At 47.2% G+C, this 26,641-nt stretch overlaps 1 protein-coding gene across 7 annotated transcripts in view; it reads left to right on the top strand.

Moving 5' to 3' along the window:
* The window catches only part of AP3S2 (adaptor related protein complex 3 subunit sigma 2), a 109,864-nt gene that overhangs the window by 42,761 nt on the left and 40,462 nt on the right, over positions 1–26,641 (top strand). For 5 of the 7 annotated variants that reach the window (XM_027773557.1, XM_027773556.1, XM_027773555.1 and 2 more), the window contains 4 exons: positions 17,835–17,910; positions 20,903–21,035; positions 22,263–22,469; positions 22,829–23,007. In XM_027773557.1, coding sequence (XP_027629358.1) covers positions 21,023–21,035; positions 22,263–22,469; positions 22,829–23,007 — 399 coding nt within the window. In that variant the 5' untranslated portion in view covers positions 17,835–17,910; positions 20,903–21,022. Of the gene's footprint in view, positions 1–14,363; positions 14,552–17,834; positions 17,911–20,902; positions 21,036–22,262; positions 22,470–22,828; positions 23,008–26,641 lie in introns of those variants that run through there. The other 2 variants (XM_014589464.2, XM_014589465.2) reach the window with 2 other exon arrangements.

The raw sequence follows: 26,641 nt of genomic DNA, 5'->3' as shown, positions 1-26,641 counted from the left end.
TAAATAAAGTTAAATAAATAATAATTCTTTTTTTAAAAAAAGAAGTACTTCATAACTATAAAAGAATATAAACACACATTATGAACATGTCAGTATACGAATTCTAAAATTCATCAGTCCTTTTTTTTTTTTTTTTTTGCCATAGCGTGCATGTTCTTGCTGGAGAGAGACAAAGAGAAACAATGAAAGTGAGAAATCACCCCCTGGGTGGATGGCCGGTACCTTTAACTACCATGTCACCTGCTGACCCCAGTCTTCTTTTTTTATTAATTTGCTACAGGGCGCATATATACATATATGTATATGTATATACATACACAGGATCTTCAAAAAATTCATGAAAATGTCTATGATGGAAAAAAATGTATAAGTTTCAAAAACTTTTTTGCACCAGAATAAACTCATTTTAATTACATTTTCCAAGAAGTCCCATCATACACACCACACACATATGCTGCATGTGTGTGTGTATGCATAATAATGAAATATTTCATTTAAGTGCAAATAGCAAAGTACAGCACAGTGTGCCCAGCAGTCACTCATTCAACAAATAATTAAGAACTTCATCTCTCCCAGGAACTGTCCTAGGTGCTGGAAATGCAGAGGTGAACAAACAGCAGATCCAAGCTGTCATGAAGCTGACATCTTGGTAGAATAGAGGGACAAAGAACAAAGAAAACAACCCAGAAATGAAAGGATTTCAGAGAGGAGTAGATGCTGTGAAGGAGGCCCAACAAAGGGCTGTGACAGTAAGAGACTGGGTGCAGGGGGCTGCCTTGAAATAGGTGGTCAAGAAAGACTTCTCAAGATCCAAGATGGTGGCCAGCTGATGAAGGATCTTGAGAAATCTACAAATGTGTGTTGAAAAACTTTCATAACGTCCAGATTATTGAAGCTAATTCAATGAATTGGCAATGGGTTATTGGTCTCAACGACCCGCACATGACAAGGGGGGTTGATTTCAGAATCGAAATCAACTTTCCTGCAGAGTACCCATTCAAACCACCGAAGAGCACATTTAAAATAAAGATTTATCACCCCAAATATCAGTGAAAAGGGGCTGATCTGTCTGCCAGTAATTAGTTCTGAAAACTGGAAGCCAGCAAACAAAACCAATCAAGTAATTCAGTCCTTCATAGCTCTGGCAAATGACCCCCCACGCCAAGCACCCGCTCTAGGTTGACTTAGCTGAAGAATATTCTAAGGACTGTAAGAAATTTTGTAAGAACACTGAAGAGTTTACCAAGGAAATGGAGGAAGGTGACCTGGTGAGTAAAATCTGATGTGATTGATTCCAGCAAGTGTGAGCAGACACCCCACAAAGCAGCACTCTGGAAAATTGGTACATGCCACTGCCTGGCATTCACTTGTGGCAGTTACTAACTTTCTTTTTTTTTTTTGGAGAGGTTTTCGCTATAGGGCACGTGTGCTCAGATGGCCGGTACCTTTAACTACCATGTCACCTGCTGACCCCAGTCTTCTTTTTTTATTAATTTGCTACAGGGCGCATATATACATATATGTATATGTATATACATACACAGGATCTTCAAAAAATTCATGAAAATGTCTATGATGGAAAAAAATGTATAAGTTTCAAAAACTTTTTTGCACCAGAATAAACTCATTTTAATTACATTTTCCAAGAAGTCCCATCATACACACCACACACATATGCTGCATGTGTGTGTGTATGCATAATAATGAAATATTTCATTTAAGTGCAAATAGCAAAGTACAGCACAGTGTGCCCAGCAGTCACTCATTCAACAAATAATTAAGAACTTCATCTCTCCCAGGAACTGTCCTAGGTGCTGGAAATGCAGAGGTGAACAAACAGCAGATCCAAGCTGTCATGAAGCTGACATCTTGGTAGAATAGAGGGACAAAGAACAAAGAAAACAACCCAGAAATGAAAGGATTTCAGAGAGGAGTAGATGCTGTGAAGGAGGCCCAACAAAGGGCTGTGACAGTAAGAGACTGGGTGCAGGGGGCTGCCTTGAAATAGGTGGTCAAGAAAGACTTCTCAAGATCCAAGATGGTGGCCAGCTGATGAAGGATCTTGAGAAATCTACAAATGTGTGTTGAAAAACTTTCATAACGTCCAGATTATTGAAGCTAATTCAATGAATTGGCAATGGGTTATTGGTCTCAACGACCCGCACATGACAAGGGGGGTTGATTTCAGAATCGAAATCAACTTTCCTGCAGAGTACCCATTCAAACCACCGAAGAGCACATTTAAAATAAAGATTTATCACCCCAAATATCAGTGAAAAGGGGCTGATCTGTCTGCCAGTAATTAGTTCTGAAAACTGGAAGCCAGCAAACAAAACCAATCAAGTAATTCAGTCCTTCATAGCTCTGGCAAATGACCCCCCACGCCAAGCACCCGCTCTAGGTTGACTTAGCTGAAGAATATTCTAAGGACTGTAAGAAATTTTGTAAGAACACTGAAGAGTTTACCAAGGAAATGGAGGAAGGTGACCTGGTGAGTAAAATCTGATGTGATTGATTCCAGCAAGTGTGAGCAGACACCCCACAAAGCAGCACTCTGGAAAATTGGTACATGCCACTGCCTGGCATTCACTTGTGGCAGTTACTAACTTTCTTTTTTTTTTTTGGAGAGGTTTTCGCTATAGGGCACGTGTGCTCACCAGAGAGACAGAGAGAGACATAGAGACAGAAAGCGAGAAATGACCCCCCGGGGGGATGGTCACGCCGCAATCCCTTCTCCTCCATTCTCCTCTCGAGATCTTGGGCACGCACACACACGCGCCCGGGGTGAGTTACACGCGCCTGGCATGAGTTCTAAGCCACTGGATCCGGGACACGAACCGCGGTCGACTACGTGGGAGTCCAGCGACATAGCCATTACGCTAACTGCTGGTTCCCGCAGTTACTAACTTTTTACAGTGTTCTTAATCAAAAGTGATCTAGGCAACTTATAAAGAAAGGATTAAAAATTTAATATGTGGGACCAGCAGAGGGCGTGGTGGTTAAGGTGCTGGATTTTCACATGGCCTACCGCAGTTCAAGACGGCATAAAAATCAAGCTGGGCATGTGTGTGTATATGTCCAAAATCGTAAAAGGAGAACGGAGCAGAAAGGATTGCAGCATGGTCATCCCCCTGGCGGGGCGGGGGGTGTTATTTCTTGCTTTCCCTGTTTCTGTTGCTCCCTGTCTTTCTATCTCTCTCTCTGGTGGGCACACATGCCCTATGGCAAAAATCTGAAAGTAAAAAAAAAAAAGATGTTCTTATATAAATAAGTAAGTAAATAAAAGACTTCTCTAGGTGATGCCATTCACACTGAGGCAGCAGGGCAGTGAGAACAAAGGCCCTGAGGCAGGAAGGTGCTTGGGGTATTGAGGGGACAAGTGTGACCAGCACACTGGACTTCAAAGACCAGTGGGAAGGACGGTGTGAAGGAGATCTGAGCAGTAGGCAGGACTCAGAATTCCTATTTTATTCTAAAAACCTGTTCTTGGGGGACCAGCAGTTAGCATAATGGCTATGTCGCTGAATTTCCATGTAGTCGACTACGGTTCGAGTACCGGACCCGGTGGCTTAAACTCACGCCAGGCACGTGTGCGTGCATGCCTAAGATCCCGAGAGGAGAATGGAGAAGGGATTGTGGTGTGGCCATCCCCCTCGGGGGTGATTTCTTGCTTTCTGTGTCTCTGCCTCTCTGAGCCCTATAGCCAAAACCTCTCCAAAAAACAAAAAAAAAAAAACTGAAAAAAAAACAAAAAACCTGTTCTTGGTATATAAAACACAGAGGATATATCTGTTCACAAATACATTTCTTCTTGAATGTATGCTTGTTTATGTATGTTCTATTTCTGGAAAGCAAAACAAGAAACTGATCATGGTGGCTGACTCAGGGGGCCTGGGGGCTCCAGGGCGGGAAGGAGACTTATGTTTCAGTGTGTAGTTTTTTTTATACTGTTTGATATTTTTACCATGTACATGAATTACTTTTTCAATTAAAAACTAGTTAATTTTTTAAACTGTGAAAACATCTTAATATTCCATCTCTGTTGTAATCAGAGAAATGCAAATTAAAACATCAGGGAAATAAGATTTTTTAGGAAGGATTGAAAAACTCATAAAGCTCCTCGTTGATGAGACTGTGAGAAAATGAACTCATGTATTGTTTGTATATTTTATTTGTGAGCATGGGCATTGGCAACTCCTTCCTGAGGATTATTCGACTGTTTTTTTTTTTCTTTTTAGATTTTTGTTATAGGGCATGTGCGCTCGCTGGAGAGAGACAGACAGTGACACAGAGATGAAAAGTGAAAAATCACCCTCCAGGGGGATGACCACACCACAATCTTCTCCATTTTCCTCTCAGGACTTTTGGGCACATGGGCACACATGCCTGGTGTGATTTTCAGGCCACAGGGTCTGGGACTCGAACCGTGTAATCGGCCATGTGGGATCCAGCACCTTAACACTATGTCACCTGCTGGCCCTTGTTTGAATGTTTTGATATCAAAGGTCTTAACTTTAAAAATATATCCTTACCAGAACTATTCTGTATCTATGGATTTCTTCAAAAAAAGAAGCAGGGGTAGGTACAATGATTAAGCTACAAGGATATTCACTCCAACACATTAATAATAGAGAAATTACAGGAACAATTTAACTTTTAACAGTAGTCCTTTATTTAAATGAATTACAGTATAACTATCCAATATAACTGTTTGTGTTTTAAATTTTATTAAAGAATATGTAATGGTACACAAAAGCATGATCAATGGTATTATAGAATGAAAAAAGTTATGGGATGGTGTGGTGGTTAAAGGCGCTGGATTCCCACATGGCCGACCATGGTTTGAGTCCTGGACCTGGCGACCTGCTTTCTCCCTTTCCCTTTCACTCTGTCTTTCTCTGGTCAAAATAAAAAAATAATAATAATAATAACAACAAATGAAGTTAAATAAACAAATAATTCTTTAAAAAAAAAGAAAAAAGTTATGAAAGAGAATGTTCTATATTCCAATTTGGACACACACGTGACTCTCAAGACTGCAGAAACATTACCAATAGTTAATAAATCATGGGTGATATATAGTCCCTTTGTTTACAGTGCATTTTAGAAATGATTTTTTGCTTTTTGAAGCTCAAGTGCAAGTAATTAGATGAACTATAATTCCTAGTTAAGAACATCCTACTGTTGTGTGGCCCACGCATGGCCACTTTCATTTAATTTACTCCGATTTGTTTATGTTTATATTTATTTCTGTAATGAACTCACATATCACCCAACTAGAATATTGCCAATAACTGTCTATCAATCCCGTCCCCAGCATCCCCCAACTCAATTCTGTGTTTTCCTTTTTTTTTTTCTTTTCTTTTCTTTGTTCTGTTTGTTTCTTTTTGTTGTTGTTGGGAGAAGTTTTGGCTATAGGGAGAGTGTGCTTGCCGGAAAGACAGAGAGAAACAGACAGAAAGCGAGAAATCACCCCCCAGGGGGGATGGCCACGCCGCAATCCCTTCTCCTCCATTCTCCTCTGGGGATCTTGGGCATGTATGCACACGTGCTCAGCATGAGTTTAAGCCACTGAGTCTGGGACGCGAACCGCAGTCGACTACATGGGAGTTCAGCAACATAGCCATTACACCAACTGCTGGTCCCTGTTTATTTCTTTTTGCTATAAGGCACGTGCCCTTGCCAGAGAGACAGAGACAGAGAGAAAAAAAGAGAAAATGAGAAATCACCCTCTTGGAGAGATGGCCATGCCACAATCCCTTCTCCTCCACTCTCTCGTGGGATTTTGCGCACTCATGCACACATGCCCAATGTAATTTTTAGGCTGCCAGGTCTGAGATTCAAACCATGCATTCAGCTATGTGGGATCCAGTGCCTTAACCACCATGCCACCTGCTGGCCTATTCATGTCCTCTTTCAATTGATCGTCCACCGCTGTTCACCCCAGTGTGGCTGATTTAATCAGAGTATCTGAAAAACTTCCCTGTTTCTAGGACAGATTAAACCTTCTGTTTCCTTCTACTAGAAGCCACTTCACTGGGTGCAGGTCTATCAAGGGGTAACTGTGGTTTTGAGATGTCTGACTCTTGGTATTATTATTATCATTATTTTTTATCCCTGAAGCTATCTGCAAGTTTTAGAAAATAAATATCCTTCTATTCAAAAGTTGTAGAGCCATCTTCATGGCCTAGTAGTTACGGAAGATGGATTCCACATGGCTGGCTGCAGTTCAAATTCCCAGACACAGCAGCTTGAAAAATGTGCTCTGTGTGCCCCAGATCCCGATAGGAGTGAGAAATGGAAAAGGGACTGTGGCATGACCATGCCCCATTAGGGGGTGCTTTTTTCTATTTCTGGCAAATGCACGTGCCCTCTGGCAAATTAAAAAGACAAGCAAGCAAATAAACAGAAACATTCGAGGTTGTATGAGTTTAAATGCCAACTGTAAGGCAGCAGTAGGAGAGACCAGTGTGACCACGTGGTTTTTGTGCCTGTGGATCAGGTGCTGCCTGGTCCCCCTGCTCTGACTTTCAGATATTATTCTTCCTGATCAGGCAGACCAGGCTGTCTGCTTGGGCATCTGGTCACATTTGGATTGTATTTAAATCTTTATTTGTCTTACGTGCCCCATGGAGAATAAATTACCTCTGCAGATTAGGATGCTGGAATTGGGGGTTTCTCCTAGAGCTGCTAGCACAGATGTTGATCTGAATGGAAAATTCTCTCACTGGAGTGTTTATAAAGAAATGGGGGAGGGATCCAGCAGGTGACATCGTGGTGAAGGTGCTGGATCCCACATGGCCGACTCTGCGGTTCAAGTCCTGGACCTGGCGTTTTGAAAAACACCTTGGCATGTATGCGTGTGCCCAAAATCCCGAGAGGAGAGGAGAGAAGAAGGGACTGCAGTGTGGCCATCTCCCCTGGGAGGTGCTTTCTACTTTGCTTTTCTGTTGGTCTCTGTCTCTCCAGCAGGCGCACAAGGAATGGGTTGTGCTAAGTGATAATGTTTGGGAATGATCTTGGAGGAACTACTGCCATGTTTCTACCTTGTAGTCACATCAGAGAGGTGTCCTGTCCAGGTTTCCCTGCACATATTTCTTCTTGGACTGGATATTGGGGAACAGGGATAAGTATTCATTTGCTGCAGTCTGTCCCTCAGCCTAGTCGTCCACATCTGGTCACAGTCAGGTTATATTGCTTTGGAAAGAGCAAGGGTCTTCCGAAATACACTTTGGGCCCAGTCTCTGTGGCTCAGTGAGAGTAGTGTACTAGTCTGTGGAGCTGGAAGCCACAGGCCAAGGATGGTTCAAGTCCCCAGCCTGCTTGGCCTAAAAGGCCCTGTGGAAGGTGCTTCCACCCCACCCTCACCCCAAGAGTGAGAAAAAAAAAAATTCTTTTTAAAGATTTTTAACATAGGGCATGTGCTCTTGCCAGAAAGAGGGAAAGTGAGAAATCCCCCAGGGAGCATGGCCACACTGCAACCCTTATCCTCCATTCTCCTCCTGGGATTTTGGGCATGCACACACACGCACCGGGGTTTTTACGCTGCCTGATCCGAGTCTCAAATTGTGTATCCCATCCATGTGGGATCCAGTACCTTAACTTCCATGCTACCTGCTGGCCCCTCCAAATATTTTTAAGAGGCAAATGCCCACAGAGGGGTGGAGAGGACAATAGTGAGGCAATAAACAGATTGACAATTGAAAAATGATGCAGCAGACCCAAGACGGGCTGAATCCTGGAGTGGAAGTTGGAGGCGGATAAACTGCAAAGAAAGGATACCATAGGGACATTCTGAGAATTAAAAAATGAGCTTTTGGAAATTAAAAACCTGACAGTAGAAATGAAGAGTTGGAAATTGAAGGGGGAGGAACTCTCCCAGAAAAACAGAACAGAGAGACAAAAAGAGAAATGGAAAATAGAAGAGAAAATAGAAAATAGAATTGATCCAGGAGGTCTCATTGTCAAATTACAGGTAGTCTAGAAAGAGAAAATGGAGAAGACATTATTTACAAAGCAATTTAATTTGATACCAGGACCCAGAATTTTTGCCACAATGCCACAATGCTGCTGCAAATACTTGCATATTATTAGAAACACACTGTCACTGTGGAGCTCATGCCTCATTACTTTCATGTTGTTTAATTTGTTTACGTTTGCATTTACCCATGTTTTTTATTTATATAATGGATCCATGAATCCACCATCCAACTGGTCAATAACTATCTAGGGATTCTTCACCTTTCCCATCCCCCAGCCTCTGCCATTACCATCCTGAATTCTGTTTATCATTCCTCTGCTTTTTTTCTTTTTAATGCCAGAGGAGGCATGCACACACCAGAGAGAGAGAGAGAGAGAGAGAGAGAGAAAGCACCCCCCAACGGGGCATGGTCAAACTGCAATCCTTCCTCCATTTCTCCTTCCTATCAGGACTTTTGGGCACACACATGCATCTAGCATGTTTTTTTTTTTTTTCCACAAACTAAGGTTGGCTACATGGGATCTGTGCTTCTGGGCCAGTCCCTCTTTTCTTTTTTTTCTTTTAGATTTTTGCCATAGGGTGCATGTGCTCACTGGAGACAGAGGGAAAGTGAGAACTCACTCCGAGGGACGTTGGCCGTGCCACAATCCCTTCTCCTCTCAGGATTTTTGGGCACACAGATATACACGTGCCAGCATGATTTTCTTTTTCTTTCTTTTTTCTTATTTTTTGGGAGAGGTTTTATTATTTTTGCAATAGGACACATGCACTTACCAGAAAGACAGAGAGAGACAGAGAAATAGAAAGCGAGAAATCATGAGGATGGCCACACTGCAATCCCTTCTCCTCCATTTTCCTCTCGGGATCTTGGGCATGCACGCACATGCACCCGGTGTGAGTTTAAGCTACGGGTCTGGGACTTAAACCACAGTCAACTACATGGGAGTCCAGCGACATAGCCATTACGCCATCTGCTGGTCCCCCAGCATGATCTTCAAGCAGCCAGATCCAGAACTCAAACAGTGGCATTCATGTGGGAGTCCAGCATCCCAACCACCACCACCTGCTGCTCCCTGCTTTGTTTTTGTTGTTGTTGTTTGTTTTGTTTTGGTTTGGTTTTTTAGAGGTTTTTGCTATAGGGTGCATGCTCTCACCAAACGGACAGAGAGAAACAGAGAGACAGAAAGCGAGAAATCACTCCCCGGGAGGATGGCCATGCCACAATCCCTTCTCCTCCATTCTCCTCTCAGGATCTTGGGCACACATGCACACGCGCCCAGTGTGAGTTTTAAGCCACCAGGTCCAAGACCCGAACCGCAGTCAACTACATAGAAGTCCAGCAACATAGCCATTATGCTAACTGCTGGTCCCACCTCCCCTCTTTGCTTCTTAAAAATAGCTTTATCACTAAGCCAGCTGGTGGTCTGGAGGCTGAGGCACTGGGGCCAGTTTCCCAGTTCAACTCCTGGACCTGGCAGCTTGCACATGTGTGTCCGTGCCCAAAATCACAAGAGGAGAATGGAGGAGATGGGACTGTGGCATGGCCATTCTCCTGGGGGGGGGGTATTTTCCATACCCCTCAATAAATAGATTGACAATTGAAAAATGATGCAGCAGACCCAAGACGGGCTGAATCCTGGAGTGGAAGTTGGAGGCGGATAAACTGCAAAGAAAGGATACCATAGGGACATTCTGAGAATTAAAAAATGAGCTTTTGGAAATTAAAAACCTGACAGTAGAAATGAAGAGTTGGAAATTGAAGGGGGAGGAACTCTCCCAGAAAAACAGAACAGAGAGACAAAAAGAGAAATGGAAAATAGAAGAGAAAATAGAAAATAGAATTGATCCAGGAGGTCTCATTGTCAAATTACAGGTAGTCTAGAAAGAGAAAATGGAGAAGACATTATTTACAAAGCAATTTAATTTGATACCAGGACCCAGAATTTTTGCCACAATGCCACAATGCTGCTGCAAATACTTGCATATTATTAGAAACACACTGTCACTGTGGAGCTCATGCCTCATTACTTTCATGTTGTTTAATTTGTTTACGTTTGCATTTACCCATGTTTTTTATTTATATAATGGATCCATGAATCCACCATCCAACTGGTCAATAACTATCTAGGGATTCTTCACCTTTCCCATCCCCCAGCCTCTGCCATTACCATCCTGAATTCTGTTTATCATTCCTCTGCTTTTTTTCTTTTTAATGCCAGAGGAGGCATGCACACACCAGAGAGAGAGAGAGAGAGAGAGAGAGAGAAAGCACCCCCCAACGGGGCATGGTCAAACTGCAATCCTTCCTCCATTTCTCCTTCCTATCAGGACTTTTGGGCACACACATGCATCTAGCATGTTTTTTTTTTTTTTCCACAAACTAAGGTTGGCTACATGGGATCTGTGCTTCTGGGCCAGTCCCTCTTTTCTTTTTTTTCTTTTAGATTTTTGCCATAGGGTGCATGTGCTCACTGGAGACAGAGGGAAAGTGAGAACTCACTCCGAGGGACGTTGGCCGTGCCACAATCCCTTCTCCTCTCAGGATTTTTGGGCACACAGATATACACGTGCCAGCATGATTTTCTTTTTCTTTCTTTTTTCTTATTTTTGGGGAGAGGTTTTATTATTTTTGCAATAGGACACATGCACTTACCAGAAAGACAGAGAGAGACAGAGAAATAGAAAGCGAGAAATCATGAGGATGGCCACACTGCAATCCCTTCTCCTCCATTTTCCTCTCGGGATCTTGGGCATGCACGCACATGCACCCGGTGTGAGTTTAAGCTACGGGTCTGGGACTTAAACCACAGTCAACTACATGGGAGTCCAGCGACATAGCCATTACGCCATCTGCTGGTCCCCCAGCATGATCTTCAAGCAGCCAGATCCAGAACTCAAACAGTGGCATTCATGTGGGAGTCCAGCATCCCAACCACTATCACCTGCTGCTCCCTGCTTTGTTTTTGTTGTTGTTGTTTGTTTTGTTTTGGTTTGGTTTTTTAGAGGTTTTTGCTATAGGGTGCATGCTCTCACCAAACGGACAGAGAGAAACAGAGAGACAGAAAGCGAGAAATCACTCCCCGGGAGGATGGCCATGCCACAATCCCTTCTCCTCCATTCTCCTCTCAGGATCTTGGGCACACATGCACACGCGCCCAGTGTGAGTTTTAAGCCACCAGGTCCAAGACCCGAACCGCAGTCAACTACATAGAAGTCCAGCAACATAGCCATTATGCTAACTGCTGGTCCCACCTCCCCTCTTTGCTTCTTAAAAATAGCTTTATCACTAAGCCAGCTGGTGGTCTGGAGGCTGAGGCACTGGGGCCAGTTTCCCAGTTCAACTCCTGGACCTGGCAGCTTGCACATGTGTGTCCGTGCCCAAAATCACAAGAGGAGAATGGAGGAGATGGGACTGTGGCATGGCCATTCTCCTGGGGGGGGGGTAATTTCTCATACCCCTCCCACCCCAGTCTATCTCTGGTGAGTGTTTGTGCCATATAGCAAAAACAAAACAAAAACATTTTTATCACAAATATGGGTGCTGAACAATGTATTTAGTTTTCTTTTACTTGGCTTAAAAATATTTTAAAAAGGTTTAAAAAGGATGTGTGATCATCTAAGATATGATTTTTTGTTGCTGCTGTTGTTTAAATAATTAATTTTTATTATTATTATTTTTTAATTTGGCCAGAAAGAGACAGAGGGCAAGAGGTAGGGAAAGTGAGAAAGGAAGCAACCAGGTCTGGGACTTGCACTGAGGTCAGCCATGTGTGAGTCCAGTGCCCCAACCACCATGCCACATGCTGGCCCCAAGATATGCTTTTTATCAGTCGTTATAATACTGTCCAGATTCATACCTGTTGTTGCCTAGTCGTACAGTCCATTCATTTGCAGGGGTGTGTAACAGTCTAGTGTGCGAGCATACCAGGTTTCAATCATTCATTCTCCTGCCTGCTTGGGAGAATTGGGAAGGTATGTACTAATAGTGAAATAATTCACTCTTCTCCTCTATAGTGGAAAATCAACAAATGATGCCTAAAACTGAAACCAGGTCGCAATACATGCATATTATTTAGAGATAAAGGAGTAAGTATGAGAAGAATCAGCTAAAGGATTGAAAATGGGTTCTGCTGGGGAGGAGGAAATGATGGAGGAGAGGTGGTGGAGATTGCTGTGTCTTAGAACAACATTTATACAGTGATCTGACTCTTACACTAAGTGCAAGTATAACATTGGTCAAAGGTGAAAAATTAAAGGTAACTATAAGAAGACCCATGTAGGATATGCAAACCATTAGTGAGAGAACAATAAAATGGAGAAAATGCTATCCAACAAATGGTGTGAAAATGAACAAGAAAAACAATTCTTAAAAGAAAAACAATAAGGGAAAAAAGTGAATTCATTTCCTATTGCTGCTATCACAAATTACCACAAACTTTGTGGCTTAACAAAACATGATTTGGGCCAACCCACGGCCAGATGGTTAAGGCAACCACATGGCCGATTGTGTGGTTTGAGACCTAGACTCAGTGGCTTGAAAAACATCCTGGATGAGTGGGTGGGTGTGCCTATGTGCCCAAAATCCCAAAAGGAGAGGGAGGTGGAAAAGAGATTGCGGTGTGACCATTCCCCACTGGGGGGCTGGGGGAGGGAATATTTTCTTTCTGTTCCTCTCTCTCTGCCTCTCTGTCTCTCTCTGGCAAGCGCATGTGCCCCCTGGCAAAATGAAAAACAAACACAAATGTATTATCTTACAGCCTGGAAATTGAAGTCCAAAATAGGTCTCACTGGGCTAAAACCAAGGTGTGGGCAGGACTATATTCCTTGCCATAGGCCCTTGGGAAGGGTCCACTTTCTTCCCTTTTCCACTTTCTAGAGGCTGCCCACATTCCTAGACTTGGGGGAGTCTCTTCTCCAAGGTCTCCATAGTCGGGCCAGGTGGTAGTGTGTTGGTCAAGGTGGCTGAGTTTGCAGTTTGAGTCCCAGACCCGCCAGCTTGAAAAACACACTGGGCGCATGTGCATGCATGCTCAAAATCCCAAGAGGAGAATGGAGGAGAAGGGTTGCAGCCGGGCCATCCTCCCTACGCCTCCAGAGTGCTTTCACACTTTCGCTCCTTCCCTTTCTCTGTCTCTGGTGAGCGCAGAGCAAAAAAAAAAAAAAAAAAGTCACCCTGATCAAGTCTTTCTCGCATCACCCCGAAGGACACCAGCTCCTCTCCTCCACACTTAAAGGCTCTCGTTATTACCTTGAATTCACACAGATAATTCAGGAATATTGCCCTATTTTAAGGTCAGCTGATTAGCAACATCCTTTCCACCTACTACCGGAATTCCTCTTGCCATGTGGCCTGACATTCACAGGTTCAGAGGGGAAGATGTGGACCTCTTTAGGGGACATTATTCTGCCTACCACAGAAGGTACAGCTAGTAGAAAACACAGTTAAACAAAAGTCCAGAAAGGGGGGGGGGGAGATAGAAGACATAAGTTTTTTGTTTTGTTTTGTTTTTTTAAAAAGGAGAAAAACCAGAATTAAACTAAGATGAAAGTTTTCAGATGGAGGCCAGCCAGGCTGCTGTGCTGGTGAACACAGCTAGATCCCACAAACTGAATGCCTAGTTTGAGTCCCTGACACGCTGTGCTCCTTTGCATGGGTGCCCAAAATCCCTAGAGGAGAAGGGAAGAGAAGGTGCTTTCTCATATTCTGCCCCTCTCGCTGTCTCTCTCCTCTACCTCCTGTGACCATCTCTGGGGCAGAGAAGACCCTCTGCACCCAGACTTGGAAAATGCGTCTGCAAACCTGTGATCTACTTGAGCAAAAGGCATTGGGGGGCTGAGGAGGAGTTGGGAACTGTCAGGAGAGGGAAGGAGTGCAATGGTATGTTCTAGAAAAAGGTGAGCAGTCCCTTTGATACAGACCCCATTTTAGGGACGAAGAAGCACGGGCTCAGAGAGGTTGAGGAAGTCAGCCAAGCTTACTCAGCTGGGTTTCAAACTGTGATACATCGTTGAACTGACACCAGACTTATCCCTGGACTCCCGCTTACGCCTTTTTGGGACCGCCGGCGGAGCACTGCAGGCAGCTTCTATGTTGACCACCCCATCTTCCCTCATCCGTTCCTGCTCCACGGAAACCCTCCCTTCCAGAGCTGGTCCTAATTAGGCTCCTCTGGATCTCTGAGACTCAGTTTCCCTTTGGTGCGCGTGTTGAGGCAGGGCTCTCCCTATCGTAACAAGAAAGGAGAGGACAAGGACATGCCACCCCACTCTCGCCGCGCTAAGCCTCCAGGGCGAGTCCTTCCAGAAGCACACCCCACCGCGCACAGTCTTGCTGGCAGGAGTGGGCTCGGCCCCTTTAAGTCCCGCCCAGGCACGCCCGCAACCGGCCAGCGCGGTTCCCGGATCCGCCTCCGGGAATCGCCGTCCTCCGGCGGCTTCTCCGCGCCTTGCGACCCCAGCGCGCCGCTCGCTGCAGAGGATGAGCCGCCTCTACCAGGACGGCGCCCTCCGGAACAAGGCGGTGCGGAGCACACGGCTGCCCGGGGCCTGGGACCCCGCTGCCCACCAGCGGTACGCTCCGCCGCTTCCCGGCCTGGGCCCGGGCCTCCAACCCGGCTCCGATATTGGGGGTTGGGACGTGGGCGGGAGGAAAACCAGAGTGCCAAAGCCGCCTCTCCGGCCTCCAGTCCGTGGCTCCCAGGGCCTCTGCCGCGCGCACCCGCGAGACACAGATTGGCTTAAAACTCCCCGATGCCCAAATGGGGCTCCAAGGGCGGAGCCTTCCCATACCCCAGGATTACGGATTCCTGCCACCCGTCACCCCGCGGGCCTCCTGGCCTTTGCACAGGCTGGGATCCAGCCCGGGAGGGGCTGTGGCCGTCCAGCCCGTGGAATAGAGGGTCCTGTTGTCCTGGTCGGGTGAGGCCGGGGCGGGGCCTGCTGGAGCAGGGCGTCACAGCGTCCAAAGGGCAGGCTGTCTTGGTCACAGGAGAGCCATAGTGGAATGCACGGTGCCATTTGCAATTACAAACATGATACATTTGTGCTGGGTGCATTAAGCCCGACACAGAAAAATACGTACTGTGCGCTCTTAAGTGTGACTTTTTTTTTTTTTCAGTCTTTTTTTGGAGAGGTGTTTTTGCTATAGGGCGCGTGCGCTTGCCAGAAAGACAGAGACAGACAGAAAGCGAGAAATCACCCCCCCAGGGCCACAATCCCATCCCCTCCATTCTCCTCTCGGGATTTTGGGCACGCACACACACATGCCTGGTATGAGTTTTAAGCCATTGGGTCCAGGACTCGAACTACAGTGGACTATGTGGGAGTCTAGCGACATAACCATTACGTCATATGCTGGTCCCAAATATATAATTCATAGAAAAATAAAGTAAAAATCACTGGGCAGGATCAGTAGATGGTGTAATGTTTACACTGGACTCCCACATAGTCAACCATGGTTCATGTCCCAGACCTGGCAGCTTAAAACTCATTCTGGGCACATGTATGTGCGTGCCCATAGTCCCAAGAGGAGATTGGAGAAGAAGGCACTGCAGGGTGGCCATCCTCTCTGGGGGGTGATTTCTCACTTTCTGCCTCTGTCTCTCTGTGTCTCTTCAGTGAATGCACGTGACCTATAGCAAAAATCTCTCTTTAAAAAAAAAACCTACAGTGGCAAGAGGGTGGGTGAAGGAGTAGAATATGAGGGAGGACATTAAGGAGAAAATAGAGAGGCAAATCATTTTTGGGACAAAGAAAAGGGTTATTATCTATTGAAGATAACTTTATAGTCTTGTTAACTGGACTGGTGAGAAATGTACACTTTTTGCAAACTAAGTAACATGTGATCGAATGTATAAAAGAAATTGAGGGACCAGCAGTTGGTGTAATAGCTATGTCACTGGACTCCCATGTAATGACCATGGTTCGAGTCCTGGACCGGGTGGCTTAAATTCAGGTGTGTGTGTGTGTGTGTGTGTGGTGTCCAAGATCCAGAGAGGTGAATGGAGGAGAAGGGATTGCGGCACGGCCATCCCCCCTGGGGGATGATTTCTCGCTTTCTATCTCTCTGTCTCTTTCTGACAAGCGCACGTACCCTATAGCAAAAACTTCTCCAAAAAAGAAAGAAAGAAAGAAATTGAAATTAAAAAATTCAAGAAGAAAAAAACCCACTGGGCGTATGCCCATGGGTGCCTAAAATCTGAAAGCAGGGAGATATGGGAAGGGATTGCGGAATGACCATGACCATGGCTGGTGCTTTCCTATTTTCCTTCTCTCTGGGGAAGACACAAACCCTCCAGCAAAAATAAAAATAACTTGGAGGGAAGGGTATGTAAAGGCAAGTGTTCATGTCCCACTCTCATCCCTCTTTCACTATCAGCTTTAGGTGGCCCTACCTCTGTTCAATTTTGTGGTTCCAAAAGGAAGCCCCAGGTTCTGCTTTTATGAAAACTGGAATCAGGAAGCTGGGGTTGAGTTCCTCTCAGTAAGGGACCATATGATCTTGGGCTAGTCCCCAAACTTCTGAGTCTTGGTTTCCTCATGGTTAAAGCAGCAGTAATCATTTCCTTGGGCTGATGACCCTATGAATATGAATGAGAACTGGAAAGTGTTATTTCTTATTTTGCTATATTATGTGTGTGCTTACTGCGAAGGAGAAAGAATGAGAGAAAGAAGGTGGGAAAAACAACCCCACCCCAGGGGGTTGACCACACCACAGTTCCTTCTCCTCCGTTCTCTTGGCATTTTGGGCATGTATACACATGCGTCAGTGTTTTCCAAGTCTCTAGCCCAGAACTCAAACCATACAGTTGGCCATATGGGATCTAACCACCTTAACCACCATGCTACCAGCTGGCCCAGGAAGCTGATTTTCTTTTTTTTAGAGAGAGATTTTTGTTACAGGGTTTATTTGCTCACCGGAAAGAGAGAGAGAGAGACAGAGACATAAAGGGAGAAATCACCCCCTAGGAGAGATAGCCACACCGCAATCCCTTCTCCATTCTTTTCTTGGGATCTCGAGCATGTATGCCCAGCATGAGTTTAAGCCACCAGGTCTGGGATTTGAACTACGGTCAGCTACATAAGAGTCCAACGACGTAACCATTACACCACGTGCTGGTCCCCCAGGAAAGTGTTTTAAGATAGTTGAAAAAGGAAGGTAATTTATAACAGTTCGAACACCTCCCCCCCATATTTAGTCAAATAAAATAAAATTCTTTTTTGTTTTTTTGGAGAGGTTTTTGCTACACTACAATCCCTTCTCTTCCATTCTCTTCTCGGGATCTTGGACATGCACGCACACACGCCTGGTGTGAGTTCAAGCCACCAGGTGTGGGACTCGAACTGTGATTGACTACGTGGGAGTCCAGCAACATAGCCATTACGCTATCTGCTGGACCCAAAAAGTAAAATTCTTCACATTTAGTAAACATTTACTATTTACAAAACACCTCCACACACATGATCTTATGTTGTCACCAGAGAGAGCGAAGTGTCACTTTTTCTCCCCATTTCCTAGATGATCAGGCTAAGGCTCTGGTGACAGTAACTCCTAAGTAGCCCTGCAGAAGGAGGCCATAGCTTTATATTAAGGCAGACTGACAAGGTTCCTCCTGCCCTCTGGACAGCTGTCCCAGCCTTTGGAATCCTTGGGGAATGGAGGCCTCCATGTTGAAAAGGCCCAAGAATGGGACTGTTCAGTACCAGGCTTGCTTGGGGCCTGGTGTGTAGGAGATGTCAGTGGGACTTGCTTCTGTCCCGGTGCAGACTCTGACCTGGGCCATCGAAATCCGGTTGTGTCTCTTTCCTGAGGACTAACAGAACCCACAGTCACTTCTTTCCCTCTTGTCCCCAGGGGAGACGGCATCCTGCTAGAGGGAGAACTGGTTGATGTATCTCGGCACAGCATCACGGATGCCCATGGCAGGAAGGTGAGATGCTTCCTGGGTGGCACTCACAGGGTACTGCTTCACAGAACTCCCCACCGAAGCACCCCTGGTGCTGGCTCTGCTAGGGCCAGGATCTGGGCTCCAGCTCCTTTCTCAGTGGGCTCACTGAGCGGGTGGGAAGTGAGCTGGGAGACGGGCAGCCAAGTGGAACTACACACCATGTGGAAAAGAGACAGTTAGAGCTGCACTGGCAGCAGACAGGTGGGAGGGAGGGCCTGGGTTGTAGCTGAGAAGACAAATCAGGCTCTAAACCCAATCTGCCCACTGGAACCAGCAGATGGCGCAATGGTTACATTACTGAACTCCCATATAGTCGACCATCATTCGAGTCCCGGACCTGGTGGCTTAAACTCACACTGGGCACATCTGTGTGTGCCCAAGATCCTGAGAGGAGAATGGAAGAGAAGTGTGGCTATCCCCTTCTTGCTTTCTGTCACTCTGTCTTTCCGGCAAGTGCACACACCCTATAGCAAAAACCTCTCCCCCAAAAAAACAAAACAAACAAAAATCTGCCTTGACTGTGAAGTCAGTGTTTGAGGCTCCCGTTGACACACTGACATCCTTTCTGCCCTGCCCTCCCAGCCTCCTGGGGTCATGCCTTTTATCACTACCCCATCTCAGTGACCATGGACACCCCTGGCAGTCACCATCTTGTTCTGGCCTATATCTGTTTTCTTTCTTTTTCAAATTTATTTATTTTTATTTCTAACTTGACCATAGAAAGACAGAGAGAGAAAGGGAAAGTGAGAAAGCAATCCGCCAGGCCCAAGACTTGAACTGTGTGTTTGGCCATGTTGGGAGTCCAGCATATTAACCACCACGCCCGTGTCTTTTCTGAGCACCAGCTCTGATTTTCCACTTCCCTTTCAAAAAGCCCCACCTAGATGTGTCAGCCACTTGCTTTCTAAAACGGAGCTCCTCAGAGGCCCTCCCGGGGGGCAGCGACCTGTGCTACACTGAGCTTACATCTCTCTCCTACACCCTGTGGGAACAGCCCCAGTTCCCAGCTCTCCTCTGCTTTCATGCCAAGAGATGCTTGCTGCACCCTCCTCTCCTTGGCATGCAGGTGCCATACCCATCCAGGGTCCCCAGCCAGCCTGTCCAGGACCACTCAGTAGTGCCCCCATGCTGATGGGAGTCTGACCTGACTGGCCGTCCTCAGACAGGCAGGGCATTCTCCCAGCCCCTCTCCAAATTCACCTCTGAGTTCCTCACTACTGGTGATGGCCCAGCCGCCCTCCCAGCACCTGTTTACAAACCCCTACTTCCTCCTCCCTCCCTATGTGGTCACTGCCTGTCCTGCTGGGCCTCTACCTCCTCCATTCTGCCCCATCCTGTCCCCTTGCGCTCTTCTTTCTGTATCTGCTCATGTCAGATGGGCCCTCAGTCTGTCCTGACAAACCCTTGCACCTGCCCTCCTCCCTCCTGGCTACCCTGGAAATCATCCCTGCCCTGCTGCTGACTGTTTCCAGAAAGCTGTCTCTGAGGGTCCTGCTGCTGCTGCAAAACCTTTCAGGATTCTTTCATGTCTGCCAAGTAAAATCCAAACTCCAGGGGCCAGCAGGTAGGGTAGTGGTTAAAGCGCTGGACTCCCACATGGCCAACCGTGGTTCAAGTCCTGGACCTGGCGGCTCGCTTTCTCACTTTCCCTCTCTCTTTTTTCCCCTGTCTCTCTCTGTCAAATTAAAATAAATAAATAAATAAAGTTAAATAAAAATAATTTTTTAAAAAATGAAAAGAAAATCATACCAGGCACATGTATACACGTGTCCAAAATCCCAGGAGGAAAATAGAGGAGCAGAGATTGCAGAATGGCCATCCCCCTGGGAGTGATTTTTTAACTTTGCTCTCTTTGTCTCTCTCTGTTTCTCTCCAGCAAGTGCGTACTTCGTGTGGCAAAAACCTTAAAAAACAAAAAAGAAAAAAAAAAATCCAAACTCCCAATACCATCTCTCGGCCTATCTCAAACTCACCCCACTGTTTTCCTGGCCTGGGCTCCCACAGGGCATCGAGTTGCTTAGACATGTACACAGACTTTTTTGGTATTCACTTTACACACCTCTGATTTATTTATTTATTTATTTATTTATTTATTTATTTATTTATTTATTTTTAATGCTTACCGGAGGGCATGTGTGTTCACCAGAGGGAGCAAGAGAGAGAGAGAGAAAGTGAAAAAGCATCTCCAGGGGCCTCAGTCCCTGGGAGCAGCTATTCCACCTGCTTTGATTAGAGTAGCTGCCAGATAGCCTGGATGGCCCCTTCATGCTACCACTGTGCGGCTCCTCTATCAGCTCACTGAACCTTTCCAACACTTCTGCAAGTCACCATCTTGCTCCCACGTGACTGGGGAAACAGGCTAGGACTGATTTGCTCCAGGTCCTGCATCTATAGAAGGGACAGAGTGGCTGCTCTCACACAGGGCTTCTCTCTCTTTTTGGGGGGGCGGGGCAGAGGGCTCGTGTACTTGTCAGAGAAAGACAGAGTGGGAGGAGAAAGCACTCCATTCTCCATGGTCACATAGTAGTCCCTCCTCCCTGTCATTGAGGTGTGGGACACACACACATGCCTGGCACATTTCTTAACCTGCTAGGGTCAGCCATGTAGGGTCTAGCTGCCTTAACCACCAGGCCACTGAGCTAGCCCCTCTCAGGGCTTCTTTTCAGTGCCCTGCACATGGGACCTTGGCAGTGTCCATTCCTGCCTCGTGGTGTTAGAGGCACTTTCTGTCTCTGGCTAAGCGGAGGCCATGGGGTCAGCTCTGGCACCCCGGCATGGACTTAAAGCATGGCTCATTGTGAGTGCCAGGTGTTCTCCACTGGGGGCATCCACCCAGCTTGATCATCTAGGAGCTGAGGTGGCAGCCCAGGCTAGAGGGAGAAGTGGCAAGGGCTGCAGCTAAAGCCCAGGCTATGTGTGTGTTGGGCTGGGGGCAGTGAAGCAGCCCCCTCACTCTCTCTCTGCCTGGTCCCAGGAGCGTTACTCTGTGCTGTATATCCGGCCCAGTTGCATCCATCGCCGTAAATTCGACCCCAAGGGAAACGAAATTGAGCCCAACTTCAGCGCCACCAGGAAAGTGAACACAGGCTTCCTCATGTCGTCCTACAGTAAGTATCTCCCACTGTCCTCCTTCCCACAGTGTCACCTGCCTCTGCTCCCTAGAAAACGTCTTCTTGGCACAGTCACCTCTGAAGCCTGTGTCTTGCCTGAGGGCCCCAGTAGCTGGATTCTTCCTGCCCCCTATTGGCTCAGGATCCTCATGGTCCCTCCGTCCCAGGGCCAGGGTGGGCTTCCCAGGGTGGGCTTCCCAGCTCCTGCTGTCTCCTGCGGGTTCCTGTGCATCAACCTGGCTCTGGGCTCTAACTGCCTTGGGGCAGAGGCCAGGCCAGCCTCCAGCAACCTTTGCTTTAGTGCCAAGATCTTCACTTCTATTTTTTTCCCCTAAATAATTATTTATTTAATTTTATTTATCATTATTAATTTGTGAAAGAGAGAAAGAAGGTAAGTGAGAAAGCAAGCTGCCAGGTGTGGGACTCAAACCATGGCTGGCCATGTGGAAGTCCAGTGCTCCAATGACCACACCACCTGCTGGTCCCCCTTACTTGCTTCTCGAGCCCTCTTTGATCTCATTTTTCCAGTATGGACTGTAGAGGGACGACTTTGCTGACTGCCCTAGTGTGAGAGTGTTTTGAAGTCAAGTGGAAATCCACCCATCCTCTATCATTGTATTTTACTTTACTTGATTTTATTTTATTGCCGGAGGGTATAGGCGCTCACCAGAGACAGAGACAGACAGAGATAGAGAGAGAGAATACCACCCAATGAGGTGTGGTCATACTGTAATTCTTCTGCTTCCATTTTTTTCATCCCATCAGGGTTGGTTGCGAGCACAAGATCCAGCATGTTTTTCAAGCTGCCATGGCCAATTTTGTTTTGTTTTGTTTTAAGAGGTTTTTGCCTTAGGATAAGTGTGCTTGCCAAAGAGAGAGACAGAGACAGTGAGAGGGAAAGTGAGAAATCACCCCCAAGTGGGGATGGCCCTGCCACAGTTCCTTCTCCTCCATTCTCCTCTGGAAGGCTCCATGAGCACCTGCCCTGGGGGCAATAATAACCCTTCTGGGGGCCAGCAGGTGGCATGGTGGTTAGGGCACTGGATTCTCACATGCTTGACCATGGTTCGAGTCCTGAACCTGGGGGCTTGCTTTCTCACTTCCCTTTCTCTCTCTCTTTGTCTCTCTCAGGTCAAATTTTAAAATAATAATATTAAATGGAATTAAATAAATAAATATTTTTTTTAAAAAAGTAAATAACTCTTCTGTGCTGTGTGTCCACAGAGCTAGAAGCCAAGGGGGCCACTGACAGCCTCACACTCGAGGCACTGAAGGTGCTGGTCAATAAGCCAGAGCTGCTGGTGCTGACGGAGAGTCTTACCCCCGAGCACACAGTGGCCTTCTGGATATCTGAGTCAGAGATGGAGGCAATGGAGCTCGAGCTGGGGACTGGGGTACGGCTGAAAACTCGGGGTGACGGCCCCTTCCTAGGTGAGCAATGTGATTCCTGCTCTGGCCCAGTGTTCCTTGGCAACCTGTGGGGGCTCCTGGCCATCCTTTCAGGGCTCCCCACATTTCTTATTTAGAGCTCATGGGAACAGGCCAGATCTGGTCCCCATGGGGACATAACCAACCCCTTGAGATTTACTCCTAAATCCCTGGACAAGTGTCCTGAGGCTGTTAGGCTAGACACCCTGGATCCTGGGTGCTGCTCAAATCATGGTCCCCATGGGTGACTTCTATCTAGTGCCACCCAGGCCTTGCTGGTCTCACCTAGGCCTGGAGAGAACAATGGCTTAACCCAGGCTGAGGGGACCCACTAGCATCAGCCTCAGTCCCCTGCATTTCAGTTTCTTTTCCTTCAGATTCATTGGCCAGACTCGAGGCTGGAACAGTGACCAAGTGTAACTTTGCTGGTGATGCAAAGACAGGAGCTTCCTGGACGGACAACATCATGGCCCAGAAGTCTTCAGAGGGGCCCACAGCGGAGATCCGAGAACAGGGGGATGGGGCAGAGGATGAGGAGTGGGTAGGTCAAGGGTGCATCATATATCCGGCATTGGTGTGGTCATGACTCTTGGCAGGAGTTTTGTTCATACTGGTTGAGGCTGGGGGTAGGATGAAGAGAGAGCAGGATAAATCCTACCCTCACTTCAGTGGAACTCCATGGAACTCCTCAAAGGGCACTTGCTTTGGGGAAATCCCTTCCACTTGGGCACCACCTGATCCCCTTCCCATTGGTGGGTCTGAATTGTGCCCATCTGCTGGAGCAGGCGCTAATGAGATGAGGCCACAGCAGGTGGCTGATGGCCCCAGGGGTGCCAGGTGATCGAACCCTTCTTTGTCCCTCACTCCTTGAAGACTTCTGTGAAATGTACAGGACAGCCTCATGGCCTAGTAGTTAAGGCAACTAGATCCTCCATGGCTGAGTGTGTGATTTGAGTCCCAGACCTGGTGGCTTGAGAAACATACTGGATATATGTGCATATGTGCCCAAAATCCCAACAGAAGAGAGAGAGAGAACAGAAGGCATTATGGCATGACGTGACCTGGGGTGGGCAGGGTGTGTGTGCTTTCTCTGTTCCCTCTCTGTCTGTCTCTGGTGAGTGCACACACCCTCTAGCAAAAACAAAAACTAAATAGAGAAATGTTCAGGGCTCATGTCTTGTTTTGGATTTCCCCAGGATGACTGAGGTTATGGGACATGGATGCCTCCGGGGCCCACCAGGACCATCGATAGCACTGTTGAGAATTTCTCCCATTGACCTCCATTCTGGAGCTGGAGAGAGTAGCCTGCCAAGTCTTTCCTGGATCTTCCCTCTGAACACCTTCTGAACCAGCTCTGCTAAAACAGAATCCAAGACCATGACATTGGCTCCGGGGCCCCCATGCTATGGCTCAGGGACGACCCCTGTCCGCACACGAGTCTATCCTTCCCAGACTGTTCGCAATGATTCTTGCCCAGATAGCAGCCCTGTCTCTGGAGGCAGGCAGGGGGCAGTCCCTTGGGCCATCTGAGAGGGACTGGACTTGGTTTTGGTGCAGAACTGGGGACTATCCCCTGTCTAAGTGCCGAGTACTCAGTGGAAATATTAGAGGTTCCTGTTGATCTCTGCTTTCTCTTCACACCTGCCCCCTTCAGTCACCCTGTGTTGTAGCCTCTGCCCCCTGTGTCAAGCCTCCTTGTCCCCTGTACCTCTCCCCTCCCAGGGTTTTCCCTTCTTCTTCCTCGTTTGTTTTTATGTCATAGTGGAGCCTCCTGTCCTCCGAGCTCCCTGGCTACTTTACTGCTGGGAATTATTCCCAGAGAGGCCAACAGTGTTCACGGATGTGGGCGGTGGCTCTGCATTTCTCAGGCTCACTCTGCCAGGCCACATTTTTGAGAATACCTTTTTTCTTACTCTTTTGTACCTCATGGATTTTTTTTTATGAATGAGTAAATCTTCCAAAAAGAATTCTTCTGCACTGACTGGGTTATTGGTGGGTGTGAAGGGTCTGAGCAGTGTTCCTATGGGAAGGGAGCCACATTTCTTTGCTCATGTCCATTGCCTTGCTGGGGATTGTGTCTACACCCACATCTGACATGATCCACAGAGAAACATACTGGATATATGTGCATATGTGCCCAAAATCCCAACAGAAGAGAGAGAGAGAACAGAAGGCATTATGGCATGACGTGACCTGGGGTGGGCAGGGTGTGTGTGCTTTCTCTGTTCCCTCTCTGTCTGTCTCTGGTGAGTGCACACACCCTCTAGCAAAAACAAAAACTAAATAGAGAAATGTTCAGGGCTCATGTCTTGTTTTGGATTTCCCCAGGATGACTGAGGTTATGGGACATGGATGCCTCCGGGGCCCACCAGGACCATCGATAGCACTGTTGAGAATTTCTCCCATTGACCTCCATTCTGGAGCTGGAGAGAGTAGCCTGCCAAGTCTTTCCTGGATCTTCCCTCTGAACACCTTCTGAACCAGCTCTGCTAAAACAGAATCCAAGACCATGACATTGGCTCCGGGGCCCCCATGCTATGGCTCAGGGACGACCCCTGTCCGCACACGAGTCTATCCTTCCCAGACTGTTCGCAATGATTCTTGCCCAGATAGCAGCCCTGTCTCTGGAGGCAGGCAGGGGGCAGTCCCTTGGGCCATCTGAGAGGGACTGGACTTGGTTTTGGTGCAGAACTGGGGACTATCCCCTGTCTAAGTGCCGAGTACTCAGTGGAAATATTAGAGGTTCCTGTTGATCTCTGCTTTCTCTTCACACCTGCCCCCTTCAGTCACCCTGTGTTGTAGCCTCTGCCCCCTGTGTCAAGCCTCCTTGTCCCCTGTACCTCTCCCCTCCCAGGGTTTTCCCTTCTTCTTCCTCGTTTGTTTTTATGTCATAGTGGAGCCTCCTGTCCTCCGAGCTCCCTGGCTACTTTACTGCTGGGAATTATTCCCAGAGAGGCCAACAGTGTTCACGGATGTGGGCGGTGGCTCTGCATTTCTCAGGCTCACTCTGCCAGGCCACATTTTTGAGAATACCTTTTTTCTTACTCTTTTGTACCTCATGGATTTTTTTTTTATGAATGAGTAAATCTTCCAAAAAGAATTCTTCTGCACTGACTGGGTTATTGGTGGGTGTGAAGGGTCTGAGCAGTGTTCCTATGGGAAGGGAGCCACATTTCTTTGCTCATGTCCATTGCCTTGCTGGGGATTGTGTCTACACCCACATCTGACATGATCCACAGCCAGAGCTCCAAGTCCTGAGGACATAGTGGCATGTGGTTCCCGCTTGACTTGGGGAAAAGAGCTGGTGGTGGTGAACTAGGAATTACTGAGGTCCCCTGATGTGTCCAACGTGGTACCAGATGCTTGCTGGAATGATAATTCTAGCCACTGACTGTCAAGTGTCTCCTGTTGCTAATTCTTGGGCTAAATACCTTATTGTGCCATATCTTAGACAGAGAGAGACAGCGAGAAATCACCCCCCAGGGGGGATGGCCATGCCACAATCCCTTCTCCTCCATTCTCCTCTCGGGATCTTGGGCATGCACACACACGCGCCCAGCATGAGTTTTAAGCCACCAGGTCCTGGATGCAAACCGCGGTCGACTACGTGGGAGTCCAGTGGCATAGTCATTATGCTAACTGCTGGTCCCGATGGTTCTCATTTTAAAAGGAGAGTACCGAGGCTCAGAGGTAAGGTACTGATATCTATTTAATATTCCAGAGGATTTGGGATCTTGGTCCCCCTCGTCCCAGCTCCCACATTAACCCTCGGATGTATTCTTAGGCCAGAGAGGAGCTCGTAAGGTCCTGGTGTTTGAATAGATAGCTCCCAACACGCTACTCTGTCTGTGATGTGTCTTTTCATCAGGAGCACGGCGTCACCATGGTGTCTCCCTGTGGCCTCCTCACCCTCCAGAAGGACCCAGGTAAGCCTGGTTGAAGACTCTTCCCTGCCTTGGGGGACCAGAGGTAAGCGTAATGGCTATGTCACTGGACTTCAACATAGTCGACCGTGGTTTGCGTCCCAGACCTGGTGGCTTAAAACTCATGCCAGGCGTGTGCACGTGTGTCCAAGAGCCCGAGAGGAGAACGGAGGAGAAGGGATTGCGGCGTGGCCATCCCCCCTGGGGGGTGATTTCTCGCTTTCTGTCTCTCTGTCTCTCTCTGTCTTTCTG

This window comes from Tupaia chinensis, unplaced genomic scaffold, assembly GCF_000334495.1.
Source record: "Tupaia chinensis unplaced genomic scaffold, TupChi_1.0 Scaffold000359_1, whole genome shotgun sequence".
Classification (NCBI taxonomy): Eukaryota; Metazoa; Chordata; class Mammalia; order Scandentia; family Tupaiidae; genus Tupaia; species Tupaia belangeri.
This window is presented reverse-complemented; position numbering and strand designations above follow the sequence as displayed.